The 17,654-nt window shown below is 44.8% G+C and overlaps 2 protein-coding genes and 1 long non-coding RNA gene across 4 annotated transcripts in view; all 3 read right to left on the reverse strand.

The window, feature by feature from the left end:
• LOC125881972 (NACHT, LRR and PYD domains-containing protein 12-like) overlaps positions 1-6,964 on the reverse strand; it is a 68,976-nt gene extending 62,012 nt beyond the window's left edge. For both annotated transcript variants that reach the window (XM_049565506.1, XM_049565504.1), the window contains exons 1-2: positions 6,458-6,964; positions 685-861 (exon numbers count right to left, since the gene is read on the reverse strand). In XM_049565506.1, coding sequence (XP_049421463.1) covers positions 685-861; positions 6,458-6,891 — 611 coding nt within the window. In that variant the 5' untranslated portion in view covers positions 6,892-6,964. The remainder of the gene's footprint in view (positions 1-684; positions 862-6,457) is intronic.
• On the reverse strand, positions 6,900-8,034 carry LOC125881639 (protein NLRC3-like). Its single transcript, XM_049564865.1, has 2 exons — positions 7,828-8,034; positions 6,900-7,601 (listed from the first exon to the last, which is right to left on the reverse strand). The coding sequence occupies exons 1-2, from the start codon at positions 8,032-8,034 to the stop codon at positions 6,900-6,902; spliced, it is 909 nt and encodes a 302-aa protein (XP_049420822.1).
• A 363-nt stretch (positions 8,035-8,397) lies between these two features.
• LOC125882033 (uncharacterized) lies at positions 8,398-17,190 on the reverse strand. The gene is made up of 4 exons (XR_007448289.1): positions 16,835-17,190; positions 16,386-16,507; positions 14,762-14,907; positions 8,398-8,627 (listed from the first exon to the last, which is right to left on the reverse strand). It is a non-coding gene; the product is annotated as an uncharacterized LOC125882033 (long non-coding RNA).
• Between the last annotated feature and the right edge of the window lie 464 nt (positions 17,191-17,654).

Consider the following 17,654-nt stretch of genomic DNA (forward strand, 5'->3'; position numbering starts at 1 on the left):
CTTTTGACCTGTTCAGATGAGCAGCAGAACCAGAGGAACTGTGAGTTTGATGTGCACTATAATCTCCATCCAGCTTCTAAAACTTTACTGGACTTCATGATCAAAAGATCTCTGCAGAAACTCCATGTTTCACTTCTCAAAGATAAAAGTTAGATGATTCTTAAATAGAGTTTGATTTGTTAGAGAACAGAAACTTTATAAAACTACATACAGTCTGTTGTTGCTCTGAATCACAAACACTATGACTGCTCTCACCTGACATCTTTTTGTCATCATTACAGCAGAGAGTCTTTTTCTTCTGCAGCTTCTTTCTAAAGTCCTCAAACAGACCTTGGATGGTTCTTTGTTGGGACGTTTGGGCCTGTGTTGGGCTGCTGTTTATTACTCACACAGAAGCTCAAAGTGTCTGCAGCCTGTTTTTATCTGCTGTCATCAGATCTTCAACAACCTCATTCATATCCCTCACACACTCTACAGCCTCATCAGTACTGACATCATCTTCACTGACTGATGGACCAGAAGCTGAAAAACTGTCCTGTCAAACTTTTCATCTCCCGAAAAACCAAATATTCAGACATTCAAGCAAAATCCCCAAAATATATGAACCAAAAATATGAAGCTTCAGTCAGAGAGTTGTGTTGAATATATACAAAGAACATCATAAGCTACAGTCAGTGAACTGACCTCAGAGCCTCCAGTCTACAGTGTGGACTCTCCAGTCCAGCAGACAGCAGCTTCACTCCTGAATCCTTCAGCAACCTGTTGTAACTCAGGTCCAGCTCTGTCAGATGGGAGGGGTTGGACTTCAAAGCTGCGGCCACGACTTCACAGTGAGTCTCTGAGAGTCCACAGCCAGAAAGTCTGTCATGACACATTTATTACAGAATATGTTATTATGAAAGAGGACACTTTATAAACTAATAATTTATAAAACTTACAAGAGGGGCCTCCTCAATTCCAGAGCAAACTATTACTCAGCATTAATAGAAGACAATAAGAACAACCCAGGTTTCTTTTCAGCACTGTAGCCAGGCTGACTGAGAGTCAAAGCTCTATTGAGCCTTGTATTCCTTTAGCCCTTAGCAGTAATGATTTTATGAGCTTTTTTAATGACAAAATTCTAACTATTAGAGGCAAAATTCATGACCTCCTGTCCTCAGATAGTACCTATCTAACCTCAAACACAGCTGTAAAACCTAATATATATTTAGATTGCTTCTCCCCAATTTCTCTTCAAGAATTGACCGCAGTGATTTCTTCATCTAAATCATCAACGTGTCTCTTAGACCCCATCCCAACTAGGCTACTTAAGAAGGTCTTTCCTTTAGTTAACACTTATATATTAGATATGATCAATATATCCTTATTAACAGGCTATGTACCACAGTCTTTTAAGGTAGCTGTAATTAAACCTCTACTAAAAAAGCCCACCCTGGATCCAGAGGTGTTAGCCAACTATAGACCAATATCTAATCTTCCCTTTATGTCAAAGATCCTTGAGAAAGTAGTTGCAGACCAGCTGTGTGATTTTCTCCATGATAATAATTTATCTGAGGAATTTCAGTCAGGATTTAGAGTGCATCATAGCACTGAGACAGCACTAGTTAAAATTACAAATGACCTTCTGATTGCTTCAGACAAAGGACTCGTCTCTGTACTTGTTTTATTAGATCTTAGTGCGGCGTTTGACACTATTGACCATCAAATTCTACTGCAGAGACTGGATCACTTAATTGGCCTAAAAGGTTCTGCACTGAGCTGGTTTAAATCTTATCTATCTGATCATTTTCAGTTTGTTGACGTTCATAATCAATCATCCTTACGTACCAAAGTTTGTTTTGGAGTTCCGCAAGGTTCTATGCTTGGACCAATCCTATTTACTCTATATATGCTTCCTTTAGGTAACATCATTAGAAATCACTCTATATATTTCCATTGTTATGCGGATGATACACAGTTGTATTTATCGATGAAGCCAGAAGAAAGAAATCAATTAACTAAACTCCATAACTGCCTTAAAGACATAAAAACCTGGATGAGCACCAATTTCCTGATGTTAAATTCAGACAAAACTGAAGTTATTGTTCTTGGCCCCAAACAACTCAGAGACTCTTTATCTGATGACATAGTTTCTCTAGATGGCATTGCTCTGGCCTCTAGCACTACCGTAAGAAACCTCGGTAATATTTGATCAAGATTTGTCTTTTAATTCTCATTTAAAACAAACCTCACGGACTGCATTTTTTCATCTGCGTAATATTGTGAAAATTAGGCCTATCCTGACCTGAAAAGATGCAGAAAAATTGGTCCACGCTTTTGTTACCTCAAGGCTGGATTACTGTAACTCTCTATTATCAGGTAGCTCAGTAAGTCCTTAAAAACTCTCCAGCTAATTCAGAATGCAGCAGCACGTGTACTAACAGGAACTAAGAAAGCAGATCATATTTCTCCTGTTTTAGCTTCTCTGCACTGGCTCCCTGTAAAATCCAGAATTGAATTTAAAATCCTACTGTTAACTTATAAAGCTCTAAATGGTCAAGCTCCGTCATATCTTAGAGAGCTCATGGTGCCATATTATCCCACCAGAACACTGCGCTCTGAGAACGCAGGGTTACTCGTGGTCCCTAAAGTCTCCAAAAGTAGATCAGGAGCCAGAGCCTTCAGCTATCAGGCTCCTCTCCTGTGGAATCATCTTCCTGTTACGGTCCGGGAGGCAGACACCGTCTCCACATTTAAGACTAGACTTAAGACTTTCCTCTTTGATAAAGCTTATAGTTAGGGCTGGCTCAGGCTTGCCCTGTACCAGCCCCTAGTTAGGCTGACTTAGGCCTAGTCTGCCGGAGGACCCCCCTATAATACACCGGGCACCTTCTCTCTCTCTCTCTCTTGTATTCTATTACTGCATCTTGCTAACTCGGCCATTCTGGATGTCACTAACTCGGCTTCTTCTCCGGAGCCTTTGTGCTCCACTGTCTCTCAGATTAACTCATATCACAGCGGTGCCTGGACAGCGTGACGTGTGTGGTTGTGCTGCTGCCATGGTCCTGCCAGATGCCTCCTGCTGCTGCTGCTGCCATCATTAGTCATTAGTCATACTTCTTCTGTTATTATACACATATGACTATTGTCACACATGTATACTGCCAGATATTAATATATACTTTCAACATATTGTACCACAGTAGCCAGAACTATAACTATAATATTATTACTTTCAATAATGTTGTTGTAAGCTACTGTCATTACCTGCATCTCTCTCTCTCTCTCTCTCTCTCTCTCTCTCTCTCTCTCTCTCTGTCTCATTGTGTCATGTGGATTACTGTTAATTTATCATGCTGATCTGTTCTGTACGACATCTATTGCACGTCTGTCCGTCCTGGAAGAGGGATCCCTCCTCAGTTGCTCTTCCTGAGGTTTCTACCGTTTTTTTCCCCTTTAAGGGTTTTTTTTAGGGTCATAAGGACAGAGGGATGTCGTATGCTGTAAAGCCCTGTGAGGCAAATTGTGATTTGTTATATTGGGCTTTATAAATAAAATTGATTGATTGATTGACTTTATATTGACTTCATGTATTTGATGATGAAACAGTTTGACAGATTGTGTTTTGATGAACATTTGCTCTTCACATCAGTGGTTCAGCTGATCTTATCTCACTGTGTTTGACAGGAAACAATAATTCTCATCACTCTCTCTCAAACCTGCAGACTTTAATCTGTGTGTTGCTTTAATCTTGCAGATGAAGGGAGAGATAATGGAGTTACATCCAGGCTTCCATAATGTCTGTCAGTGTGATCTGATCCCATGTCTGTCTCCACAAAGTTAGCATGACACCATCTTGATTAGAAAACCATGTTTTAAACTCAGTGAACAATTACAGTTGGAAAGATGATCTCTCTTTGTTAGCTAGCTGGTGCTGGCTAATGCTAATGTTAAACTTTACATAGATGTTGTTGTGTAACTGACGTTACTGATCAGTTCTCTGATCTGATGACTTTCTACACTTGTGCTGCCATATCACTGTTATAACATTCAGCATTATCACATAAGTGTCACTTGTGGCCACAGTGGCTGATTCACTGACATATTCTATTCAATTAATAACAATAATAACAATAATAATGATGAAAATAACAAGTAAACAACACTTTTCAAAAACAAGTTCACAAAGTGCTTTAAAGACAGCAAACAGAATAAACACATTTGAAATAGTTTTTAATAATAATCATAATAAAAAGAACATGAATAATTCAAACTAATGAAAGCCAATTAATGAAGATTAGTCTGATGTTATTTAAACAATGTAAAGTCAAACCATTAATCTGAGCTGCATTTCTGCCGTGTGATATCCCCTAACATCCTCCATGTTCACTATGAAATGGCTCCAAAACCATCACCAGAATAATCTAATGCACAAAAGTAATTCTCTAGACCTTCAGAAATCTCCTCTGGAAAATGATACAGATCTTATTTTATACTCATATACTTATACTCAAATAATCAGGTATCACCTGTATGTGTGATGATATCAGACACCTTGCAGAACCTACTCAGGTAATAATAACTTTACTGCATTCACTGATAACTGTAAAACACTGCTATATGTTGTGATGAAACCTCCAACACCACCTCTAAAGACCTTCATTAGTTTTATCAGGTTTGCACGTCACCTCCATCACCCAAATAGGGATGGGTACCGAAACCCAGTATTAAACGGGCCAGGGCTGGAATTATTAAAGACCGAGAGCTCTCTGTGTCGGAGCCTCACAGCCTGCTGCATGTGTGAGGGGCAAACACACACACACACACACACACGCACACACAGGGCAGAAACACGAGCAATCTTTGGGCACATCTAGTGAAAGTTCGTCACATTCAGGTGGAGAAATGCAGTGTTTTCGACCTCCTACCTTGCAGTTCATCTCCCGTTATCCCGTCCACCTCAGGGATGTTATTGTCTATAATGCTGTGTTCCCACCAAACGCGATGAACGCGAATTATTCGCACGGAACGCGAGTAACGCACGAGTTTGGACGCTGGACCATTTTGTTAATTCGCGTTATCGCGTCATTTGCGCAAGTAGCGGGGAAGCCGGCTGTGCTAACTGGAGCTAAGCTTGTGCTAACGTTCATAGTACAACCATTTTGTAAACTAATAAAAGACACATATTTGCAGAACTTAGCAAGTAGACCAGTCTCGGTGACTTTCACCAAAGCCTGCTCCTTTTTGTTGCAGTCTCTGTAGAGCAGACACGTAGTATCATATAGCTCCGGGTAGCCGCACACCGCAATGATAAGTTTCTCCTCCATCTCGGCATCAACAACTGGACGTCAGGGCGTCAAGACGTCACTGACGACCATGGCTGAGATAACCACCATCGCTACTTTGTACCTGCTCTGGAAGTCCCAGATGCGTCGGAGGGCCAAACGCCGTCATTTTTGGGTTCACCCTATCCTGCAGAAGCGCATCCAGCTCAGCAAGTTTCACCACCTTCTCCAGGAACTCCGTCTGGATGATAGCCGCTTTCAGCGGTACTTCAGGCTGACTGGGGCCGAGTTTGAGGACCTGTTGGCGAGGATTGGCACCAGGATCTCCCGACAGGACACCAACTACAGGCGCTCCATTTCAGCTGCGGAGCGTCTGTCCATCTGTGCCCGGTGAGTAGCAGTTTATTGCTGTCGTGAGTGACGTCGGGAGAGTCTCAACGCTGATTGGCTTTCACGGCACAGCGTCATGCGAATTCGCCTCCATAGTTCAATATTTTCAACTCAAGCGATGAGGCGTTGGACGCGAATTCGCGTCTAATCGCGTCTTTGCATTGACTTTGTATCTAATCTTGACGCCCGAATTTGCGAATTTGGTGGGAACACAGCATAATAGGAATTTATTCAGGTGTCTGAGGTTTCTACCATTTTTCCCCGTTCAAGGTTTTTGGGAGTTTTTCCTTTTCTGCTGTGAGGGTCCGAGGACGGAGGGATGTTGTATGCTGTAAAGTCTCTGAGCCAAACTGTGATTTGTGATATTGGGCTCCATGAATTAAATTTAAAATTGTAATTAGGTTCGAAACAACTCTGTAGCAGAATGTTAATGTATACACTGGACTAACATACATAGAAAATGAAGTAATGTCAGTTCAGTTCTTCTGTTTGTTTTGAGAGACACAAAATAAGAACCGATAAGAGTTGTGTTAAAGTAGCGGATCAATAAGCAGTATGGGTAAGAGTGGTAGTAGTGTTAAAACCTTGATGATAGCCATCCCTACACCCAAAGGAAGAGAAATAAGACAAAACTGACAAATGTAACAACTATTAGAAATAAATAGAATAACTGTGTTCAGTAACTTGACAGCTAGAAACACAACCAACTGAAACATCAACATTTGAAACAGTTCAGGAACATCTGTGAAGAACTGAACTACTAATCTACACTGATTTATAATGTTAATCACATCTGGACTTACTGAGCCTTTCTGCAGTTCCTCACAGCTGGAATCAGTCTGCGTCCCTCCCATGATGTGTTGTACTTCATCAGGTCCAACTCATCCAGAACCTCCTCTGACATCTGCAGCATGTAGGCCAGAGCTGAGCAGTGGATCACAGAGAGTTCCCTCGCTGATCTGTTCTCTGACTTCAGGAACTCTTGGATCTCCTGATGAACTGAGAGGTCGTTCATCTCCGTCAGACAGTGGAAGATGTTGATGCTTCTGTCAGGAGAGATCTCATCACTGTTCATCTTCTTCAGGTTGTTGATGGCTCTCTGGATGATTTCTGGACTGTTGTCTGTCCGACCCAGCAGACCTCCTAACAGTCTGCGGTTGGACTCCAGAGAGAGGCCATGAAGGAAGCGAACAAACAGGTCCAGGTGACCATTTTCACTCTCCAGGGATTTCTCCATGGCTCTGCTCAGGAACTCATCCAGAGATGGGTAATGGTCTTCACTCTTTCCAAAAAACTTAGAAATCTTCTTGAGGAAAAACTTTGGCTTTGAGTTCTTTTGACTGAAGTCTGTACCCAGGAAGTCATCAGTACCTCTGTCTTCCTGTTGGTGTAACAGTGGAACATGTAGACTGCAGCCAGAAACTCCTGAACGCTCAGATGAACAAAGCAGTAGACTGTTTTCTGGAAGATCACACACTCTCTTCTGAAGATCTCTGTACAAACTCCTGAGTACACCGAGGCCTCTGTGACATCAAGACCACAGCGCTCCAGGTCTTCTTGGTAGAACATGATGTTTCCTTTCTCCAGCTGTTCAAACGCCAGCCTCCCCAGCTTCAGAAGAACGTCCCTGTCAGCCTCCGTCAGCTCCTGTGGACTCGTCTCATGTCCTTCAACATACTTTTGCTTCTTCCTCTTTGCCTGAACCAGCAGGAAGTGTGAGTACAGGTCAGTCAGGGTCTTGGGCAGCTCTCCTCTCTGCTCTGTAGTCAACATGTGATCCAGGACTGTAGCAGTGATCCAGCAGAAGACTGGGATTAGACACATGATGTGGAGGCTCCTGGATGTCTTGATGTGTGAGATGATTCTGCTGGACCGCTCTTCATCACTGACTCTCCTCCTGAAGTACTCGTCCTTCTGGGCGTCAGTGAAGCCTCGTCTTCTGTTACCCTGTCAACACGTGCAGGAGGGATCTGATTGGCTGCTGCAGGTCGGGAAGTTATCCAGACCAGAGCCGAGAAGCAGATTCCCCTGGATGAGATTTGTCAACAGCACGTTGACTGATGACTTCTGTGTGACATCAGACACGACCTCATTGTTGTGGAAATCCAATGACAGTCTGCTTGTTATCAGACATGAAGACATCAGCAGACAGATGGACAGTCTTACTTTGTACAGTGCTGGTCTGACTGGCTGTCTGCAGTCCAGCTCTTGTTCTGGATCCTTGTCCACACTGGGGACAGGAGGAGTCTCCTGATGAAGCAGACTGGTCCCAGTATGAGGTGATGCACTGTCTGCAGAACCAGTGTCCACAGCTGGTAGAGACTGGATCCTTCAGGACGTCCTGACACAAAGCACAGCAGGACAGCTGCTCCTCACACATGCAACACCTCTTCACTCTGTCTCTCTGTGGACACAAAGACATGTCAGTTTAGATCCTGTTGAGGAGGGTTTTTTATTTTATTCAAACTCATCACTGTCTGCAGCTGCTTCACGAACAAACCTTCCATTAAAGTGCTGATCATGCTTACTGTTTTACAGTCACGTTGCAGCAGTTTAGCTTCAGTTAGTTTGGATTGAACTGAGGTAAGAAGGCCTCATTATAAAGCAGTCTTAGTTACATATCAGACACACCAAAAGGAATGAAAATGGAGCTGAGCAATGTAACGACTGTTACAACACAAGAAGAATCTTGTCTCAGCCATGAAGACATCAGCAGACAGATGGACAGTGACCTTACTTTGTACAGTGTTGGTCTGACTGGCTGTCTGCAGTCCAGCTCTTGTTCTGGATCTTTGTCCACACTGGGGACAGGAGGAGTCTCCTGATGAAGCAGACTGGTCCCAGTATGAGGTGATGCACTGTCTGCAGAACCAGTGTCCACAGCTGGTAGAGACTTGATCCCTCAGGACGTCCTGACACAAAGCACAGCAGGACAGCTGCTCCTCCACACAAACATCACTCCTCTTCCTCTCTCTGTGGACACAAAGACATGTCTTTATGACTAAAATGTTCACTGTAGGTTTTTTTATTTTATTGACACAAACTCATCACTGTCTGCAGCTGCTTCACAGAACAAACCTTCCATTAAAGTGCTGATCATGCTCTTTACTGTTTTACAGTCACGTTGAGCAGTTTAGCTTCAGTTAGTTTGGATTGAACTGAGGTAAGAAGTGCTCTAAATAATGAGCAGCAGTCTGAAGGCCCAGACACACCAAACAGACATCAGAGAACTAGCAGCAATGAGACCGCCCTGCTGCATCACATCACGGTGCCGTGTCTCAGCCAAAACGTTGCACATGAACACGCCAGAACCTGTTGTACACACTGTCACTTGACGGTGAGTTTGTCCCATTTCTGCTCAATGGTGCAGAATGGGAGAAGAAATCCAAAACGTCTCCATGCCGAGGATTTACAGATAACGTCGACCCAGTTGCTGCTGCCCAACGTCGCACTAAAGAACGCAAGGTGGCCATGCTGGAGCTCATGCTGGGACAGATTGCTAATTACTGTCCTGTCATCTCTCGTCACAGCATTGTCAGAAACTCCACTTCCATTGACAGCATATGGCAAGCTATTTGCCTACATTACGGCTTTCAGTGCACTGGAACCCACTTCATTGACCTTGCTGCTATCAAACGGGAACCTGATGAGAGACCAGAGGATTTATATCAACGTCTGATGGCTTTAACTGATGACAACTTACTGTGTAAGGATTCCGGCATCAGCCACATGGGAGATGTTGTAACTGAGGATGAGGAGTTAACGCCCTCACTTGAGAACTTTGTTGTCCTCACATGGCTCCGCCTCATACACGTTGATCTGCCGAAGCTCATCAAACAAAGGTATGGGATGGCATCCATTAAACCAGAAATCTCACAAGCCCTTGATTCACTACTAGATGAGTTGCAGGCCTCAGAGGATGCCCGTGCTACGCGTGCGGCCGTGTCTGAGCTCCCCAGGTCAAAGCAAGCCCTGCCTGCCCGTCCGAGGAAGTCATGTCCCTTATGCAAATGTGCCAGCAGGCCTGATAATCACTTCCTTAGCAAATGCACATTCCTGCCCCCCCAAGACAGTATGTTCATGGCTAAATTGCGCCAAGTGATGGGTGAGCAGACTGAGACTGATGATTTGGTGGGCGAGTGCATTAGTGAGGAGACAACACCATCTAGTGGCGTAAAGCGTGTACCGATCAAACAGTCCCCCTACTTGGATGCATTCCATGGTCACCGCCCTGTGCGTCTCACCGTTGACAGTGGGGCTACAGGCAACATGATGAAGGCCTCATGTGCAACTAGGCTGGGCTGGGGCCTCTACTGGGTCTTGTCGTTGAAAATATCGACTCTGGGATTCCCTTCATGGAAAAGAACGACGTCTCCATCAGACCAGCCAAACACCAGATATGTTTGGGTGAGGATATCTACAGCTACGGCACCCTCCAGACACCTATGGGCAGGCACGCTGTGCAGCGCGCACACGTGCTCCGTGCCCCGGATAAATATACTGTGTGGCCCGGGGGGTACATCGAGCTCAAGTTTCTGCCTGAACTGTGTGATGTGGACTGTGAACTGGCTACTGAACCTCACGTGGACGTCTCGTGTGACCAGTCAGGCTCACGCCAATGGCCTACTCCGACCTTGCTGCGGGGTGTGTCAGGAAAAATCCGTGTCCCAAATCTCACTGGCGAACCACGGCTGGTTCAGAAGAGCGACCACTTGTGTCATGTTCACGCGACATATATCCCCTCACTCAGCAACGCCAATGTGCTGGCCGACCCCCCCCCTCCTCGGACTGGTTGCGACGACCAGATCAGCCTTGTCCTCTGACCCTGTCGCTCTTGACCCTGATGACGTCAAGCCTCCTGACATCAGGGATAAGTTCCACGCCCTGCACAGAGAGTTTGACAGCGTGTTTGATCCCCACTTTAAAGGATACTATGGGGCCATTCCAGGCCAGGGTGAACATGGGTCCCGTCCTACCCCACAACGCAAGGAGGGTTCCACAATACTCTAGGGGTCATTCCTCCTCAAGAAGCCTGGTGGCAGTTTCCGCCTGGTCACAGCCTTTGCAGATGTCGGCCGATACAGTAAGCCCCAACCCTCCCTGATGCCTGATGTTGACTCCACCCTGGGCCTCATAGCCCAGTGGAAATACATCATCGCCACAGACTTAACCAAAGCCTTCTACCAGATCCCTTTATCCAGAGACTCATGGAAGTACTGTGGGGTCGTCACGCCCTTTAAGGGTGTCCATGTGTACGTGCGGAGTGCTATGGGCATGCCGGGGTCCAAGACGGCGCTGGAGGAGTTAACATGCAGAGTCTTTAGAGACCTCCTTCAACAGGGCCATGTGGCCAAAGTGGCAGACGACCTGTATTGCGGCTCGGACACTCTTGAGGACTTTCTAGCTGTCTGGAGGCGGGTTCTTTCTGCCCTACAATGCTGTGGTCTGAACCTATCCGCCACCAAGACCACTGTTGCCCATGTACAGACCTCCATCCTGGGCTGGGGCTGGCGTCAGGGAACAAGCCGAGCCAGCCCTCACCGCATCTCTGCTCTGGCTGCGTGCCCCCCACCTAAGACTGTGACAGGCTTGCGCTCATTCATTGACACATACAAAGTGCTGGCTCGCATGATGAGGAACTGCGCCGCGGTATTGGCTCCATTGGATGATGCGGTGGCCGGGCGTGAGTTGAAGGAGGTGATCCTGTGGTCAGACAAGCTGTATAACGCCTTCACCTCTGCTCAAAAAACACTATCCTCAGCATGTGCTATCACGCTTCCACGTCCTGCCGACCAACTGTGGCTTGTAACTGATGGCGCTGTCAGGGAACCAGGCCTGGGTGCTATGCTGTATATCACCTGCAAGGACACTGTGAGGGTCACTGGCTACTTCAGCGCAAAGTTGCGCCAGAACCAGAGCTCCTGGCTGCCATGTGAGGTCGAGGCCTTGTCCATAGCTGCGGTGGTGAAACACTTCGCCCCTTACATAACTCATTCAGACAGCAAGCCATGTGTACAGGCTTTTGAGAAGCTGTGCAGGGGACAATTCTCAGCGAGCCCTCATGTCACTTCCTTTCTGTCCACCGCTAGTCGGTTCCAAGTGCTCATCTGGCATGTGGCGGGGGCGGCTATCCTACCATCTGATTTTTTGAGTGTGACAGTCCACCTGCCAAGTGTGTGCCTTTGTCTGTTCGAACTCTGACTCCGTCGTGCACCAGATCACAGCAGAGGATGTTGTGCGTGGGACTGCTAAGTTGCCCTTCACGAACAGGTTGGCATGGCTGGGCCTACAGGCAGAGTGCTCTGACCTCAGATGGACCCGTGCTCATCTCCGTCAGGGCACATGTCCTTCTAAGAAACTGACTGACATTCGTGATGTGAAACGTTACCTGAACGTCACCACGGTGGCTAAGGATGGCCTCCTTATTGTTCGCCGGCACGCCCCCCTTGCAGCCTCGACGGTCTGTATCGTGGTGCCTCAGTCCGTCTTCGATGGTCTGCTGACGTCCCTCCATATCAAGCTCGACCACCCTACCGCCTCGCAATTGAAGACGGTTGTCCAGTGCTACTTCTACGAGTTGGATATGGACTCCACTATGCAACGTGTCTCTGGTGGCTGCCGCCAGTGTGCAGCGCTGAGTAAAGTCCCTGTGTTTGTTTCTGACCAGTCTATGTGTGACCCACCAGAGGTCGTCGGCTCCGCGTTTGCAGCTGATGTGTTCAGGCGGGACCGCCAGTTCATTCTGGTTGTCCGGGAGGGTGTCACGTCTTTCACACTGGCAGGTCTCATCGACGACGAGCGTAAAGAGACTCTCAGGGGAGCCCTGACCCGCTTATGTGTGGCCCCTTTGCTGTAGTCAGGACTGACCCTGCCCCTGGTTTTGCTGCCTTGGCAGGAGATGTGGGCCTCGCCGCACACAGATTGGTTGTTGAAGTGGGTAATGCCAAGAATGTCAACAAGAACCCAGTGGCAGAGAGAGCCACAAGAGAGGACGATTGACTGTCACAAGGTGGAGGGTCCCGGCCTGGCCTCTGGGACTCTCGCGGGGATCTTGCATCTGATGAGGACGTGGACATCCCTGCCCCGCACTGTCCTGATATCCCTCCGGCTATGGCTGAGCCCCCGCCTGCTCCTTGCCCTCCTCGCATTGATGTCGTTGCCGAGCCCCTGCCTGCACTATGCCCGCCTCATGATGGTGGCATTGAACCTAGGAACAGCCCCCCAGGCGAGGATGTGCCTGCTCGTGCATCTGATGCTGCGCCTCGACGCTCGGGGCGCCAGCGACGTACGCCGCAGTATCTGGAGGACTAATGTTTTGTTTTGCCTTGCAGGTCTGTTGTGTGGCCTTGGTTGTTGTGGTACCTGTTGTTCCATGTATTTTTGATGTGCTGTTAGCAGTGGAGAGGGGATTATGTGTTTTGTGAGAAAAAGGGGTGACGCCAGTAGTGTTTGTGGTTGTCATAGTGACCATACGTCACTTCCGCTATGTATGGTGTGGTTGTTATAGTTACCGGGCATCACTTCCTCTGAGCCTGTGTTCGTGCCTGTTCTTGTTTACACTAAACGGCTGCTGCCGCACTACTCAACCTGCGTTGTGTGATTCATGTGTATCATCCTCCATTCCGCAGAGAGATGTAATGTGCCAGTAGGCTCCACTGTGGGAGGCACACTAGTGCCAACAAGGACCGACGGTACAGGACACACTGCGGCGATCATCATTGATACACAGCTGACCGTCGGCTTGGTGTGTCAGTGTAATAGTTTAAAAAAGGTAATAAATTAATCTGCAATAAGTTAAAATCCTGTTGAAGTTAAAAAGCTCATATAGGTCAAAGAAACACTTCATAAATATGAAGGGCTGAGATGTGATTAAAAAGACCATAAAGTCACTATAAATATGAGTTAAAAAACATTAAAGTGAAGAGTTAAAAACGGTTTAAAACTGTAAACTCATCAGATGTTAAAGAAGGGGTTAAATGTTACTTAATCTCTTATTCATTTCATTGTTTGTTCCATTTGTTACAGTTAAAAACTAAGATATAATAATCTCTGTCTTCCACTAAGGAGGTCTAGATCTGTCAGAATCGGGATCGATTATTTTTGTCTGCGCCCTCATACAGGGGATATCGTGCGCAATGTTTGCCTCACTTCACTAAAGCTCTGGTTGAGGAAACACTGCATCACTAGTGTGATTATTTATCCCTGATTTCCAGGTATGTGGTTGATATTGTGAACTGTGAAACTGTTTCCGATAAATTTATAAGACGTTTTGACTGTGAGGAGAACATTTATATGATGCTTGAGTAAGTTAAAACTATGTTTACTGGGTATTTAAAAGTAAGTACGAGCAAGCGAGACTGCCGCCATCTTGTATAAATATGCCAAGTGTCTTCATTGTTTATGTGTGTATATGCCCAAAAGTGAATGTATTTTGCACAGTTTATATCCTGTTCATGTAGTTACTTGATTCATTCAGGTTTATTTGTTTAATTAGCAACTTTTGTATAAGAAAAGGGTGTGAGTTCACTAAGCTATTTTTCATCAGATTTACTGAGGAGACTGAACTAATAGGGAAAATGTGAATTATGTTTGAGGAATGCTGTATTTTATTTTATTAATAATTTAGATTCAGTTGTTGTATAATGCAATTTTTGTATTAAAAGACTGCAGGTTTAGATTGTTAAATTAATGTGCAGTTTAAAAATAAGCGGCATTTAGTCACATAATTTGAGCTGTAAACATACTTATACAGTATATGCAGATGTATTTTTGTGCAGATGTACTCTGTTTCAACGAAAGTATTGTTGTAAAATATGATTTGGCTCACTTCACTAAAGCTCTGGTTGAGGAAACACTGCATCACTTGTGTGATTATTTATCCCTGTTTTCCAGAGTGCAACATCAGGACCTTAAGACACAAAGTTTGTGACAGTCAAACGTGGCGTGCCGATTCTTGGAGCAGACACCAACTGACCACTGTAGCAGGGCCCATGCTCACAGGTGCCTGGGGGTACCAGAAGCTCAAAACAAGAGTCAATAGCAACAGCTGGAGTCATGTTTTTAATGAACACCCAGTAGCGTCAGGTACTTAGTCAGCTGCGGCTTACATGAAACATATTTGTCCAGTTTCCCCATGACAGTCCAGAAGCAGATATTTTCCTCTCTTGATGCACCGTGCATCAAAGACCAGACCAGATTAAAATGCCCCTGGGTTTCTGAGATGTTTCACTCAAATGCTCATTCTCCTCAGCCCCTAAAAGTAAAGGAATGTAAATGTCAGTTATTTAATCCTGTTATGTACAGTTAATATTTACACCCTGGATTTCAATGACTCACACTTTAGTAATAAGATTTCTAAATGTCTCCCATTGTTAAAGAATAACTTTCTTGTATTTGGAGGGGACTTACTTTCAGCCTTTCACCTGCTCTCACCAAAGAAAAAAACTTTCGAGCTCCGCTGAGAAGGAGCTTGTTTGGGTGAAAGCCACTTCAGTGAACTTCAGTAAAGCCGAGTAACGGCGCATTTTACTGGGAGTAACGGTAACAGCGTTATAACGGGGGAGACAGTAACTTTTTTGATTACTTATTACTGAAAAAAGTAGCACCATTAGTTACGCGGTTTATTTATAACGCTGTTATTCCCATCACTGTGAGTGAATAAATTGTTAAACTGCCAATATGTCTTGTTTCTTCAGACTTCAATCATCCAATCCACCAAACATCACCAACAGCAGCAAAAAAAGATTTGGCAAATTTTTCATGGGCACAACCCACATACTCAACTCTGCTGCTCATCCCACAAATGATCCTTACAAATGTGGCTCCATTTAAAAAGGAAATAAACAGGCTTTCCAACGGTTAAAGATTTATTGCCAAGAAGCTTCGTTACAACAAAGAAATAATCTACCAAACGCAAATGTCCTTAGTTTCTGTGCTTGGTTTAGTTTGGTTTTACAACAGACTCACTGAACAGTTTCTGTTTTGTCTCAGCTTGAAATGATCCCAGACTTTGGACACTTCTTGCCGTTTCCTCTGGCCCGTCTCTTCTCTTCATCCCCCACCATGTTCCCTCTCTTCTGCCATTCTGCACTCAGCGTAATCAGATCATGTCTTGTATGATCGTATGTATGATTTTCAGGTTTCTCTTGAGTCACATGTCCATGGTGTAAGCGTGTTGTGCCACAGTAAGAGTCATCACAATGCACTGTATATAGTTATATGGATGAGATGAAACTTCAGTACATATCTGAATCTGAATAATTTGTATCAGTGATTTTCAGTTTCAGCCCTAAATGCAACACAAAAAGATTCATAAAATCCTTCTTCCTATGTCGTAGCATTTGAGAGACTTTTGAGAGATTGATTTATTCTTAGATTAATGACAGTAATGCCTCTAAGACTTTTTAAGGATCCACAGGAACCCTGATTAAAGAAAGACTGAAGGAACAAATGTTGGACATTGAAAAAGTGTGTGATCGTGACAGAGTTGATGATGTTGTGACGTTGTTTTGGTGAAGAAACTCTGTGGTGCCAATGAAAGAGTTGTGTTTACTTCAGCTGGAGTTTATAGATGTCTGTTAGGATCAGGGTTCTGCTGTCAGTCAAGCTGAGAGAGGAACAGTAATGCTGTCTTATATATATAATATTATTAAAAGATTGTTTGTTGATGCTATGTGAGAGCAACATTTAACTTTGTATTGTTTTAGGTGATTTACAAGAGTGTGTATTGACCTTTACTTTACTGTGTAAGCTGCCTACACAAAGGGGGAAACATGTTGTGTGTTAGTTTCCAGTTTCATCACTAGAGGTCACTGTAGACCACAGGATGTTTGACTGCATGTGATGCACTGAAACTGAAAGAAGAAGCAGAACCTGAGTGAAGTTCATGGCAGCGTCTCTTTTTTGTTGTTGACATACAAACACAACATTTAAAAGACAAAAATCAGAAACACAGTCAGAGGAAACTGAAACTGAGTCAGTGGTTCTCTGAGAGGAAAACAGTAACACTGGCTGAGAGCTCAGGACTCAAGAATCAAGACAAACAAGTTTGTCCAAGAGTCACAGGAAGCAACACACACACACACACCACTGTCACATGTCTGTCCTCTACAGTCCACAGAGACAAAACTGACTCACACACTTTGACAGTAACATCATATAAATGTTGGATCAACACTCACCCTGCCTCAGCCTTCACGTTTCCTCCTTCTGCTCCGTCCACTCAACATGGAGTCTGAGCCGTCTGAACACGTCAGTGTCAGGGTTCCTCCCTGTCCTCATGTACCTGGATCACCTGTTCAGTGTAGCCCCGCCCCTCTGCATTTACAGGAAACCAGCTGAGTTCACTGGGGGTGACCAGGGTGGAGGAGGGCGTGATGCTTCTGCTAAAATAACAGCTCACAGCAGGAGAAGAGTGTGTGTGTGTGTGTGTGTGTGTGTGTGTGTGTTTAGCTTCAACAGGCTGAATTAAAATGAGTTTGGGTCAAAATGTTGGAACGTTATGTTCATGTCTAAACCGTGTATATATCTGTGTACCTTAAAGATGAAATGCTTCCTCTGTCATCATCTCTTCCACAGAAGACAGTGCTTGACTGTCATGACATGTCAGCTTCATTAAAAGCATAGCTGCAAATTAAAGCAACAATAGATCAATAGATGTAACAACACACACAGACAACACATCTGTGATCAGTTCCCTAATTTAATTTTAACAATTTTTTTCAATCTTTTCCTCTTTTCCAATTTCTCATTTTATTTTATGGAAGTGATCAGTGTAAGTGCACTTGTCCTTTAAACTCAATAAAAAATAAAAGCTAACAAAATAAAAGACACCTGGTACATTCGTTACAGCCGTATCAGTTTGTAGAACAGTATTGAACAGTTAGAACAAGAGGCTGCACTGCAACGTGCAAATCACTCCTCCTCGTGGCTGCCTGCGCTTTTCCCTGTCCTCACGGCTGCAGCTGCTGTACACAATTTAAAAACTACAACACCCATGAT

This window comes from Epinephelus fuscoguttatus, linkage group LG21, assembly GCF_011397635.1.
Source record: "Epinephelus fuscoguttatus linkage group LG21, E.fuscoguttatus.final_Chr_v1".
NCBI classification, from domain to species: Eukaryota; Metazoa; Chordata; class Actinopteri; order Perciformes; family Serranidae; genus Epinephelus; species Epinephelus fuscoguttatus.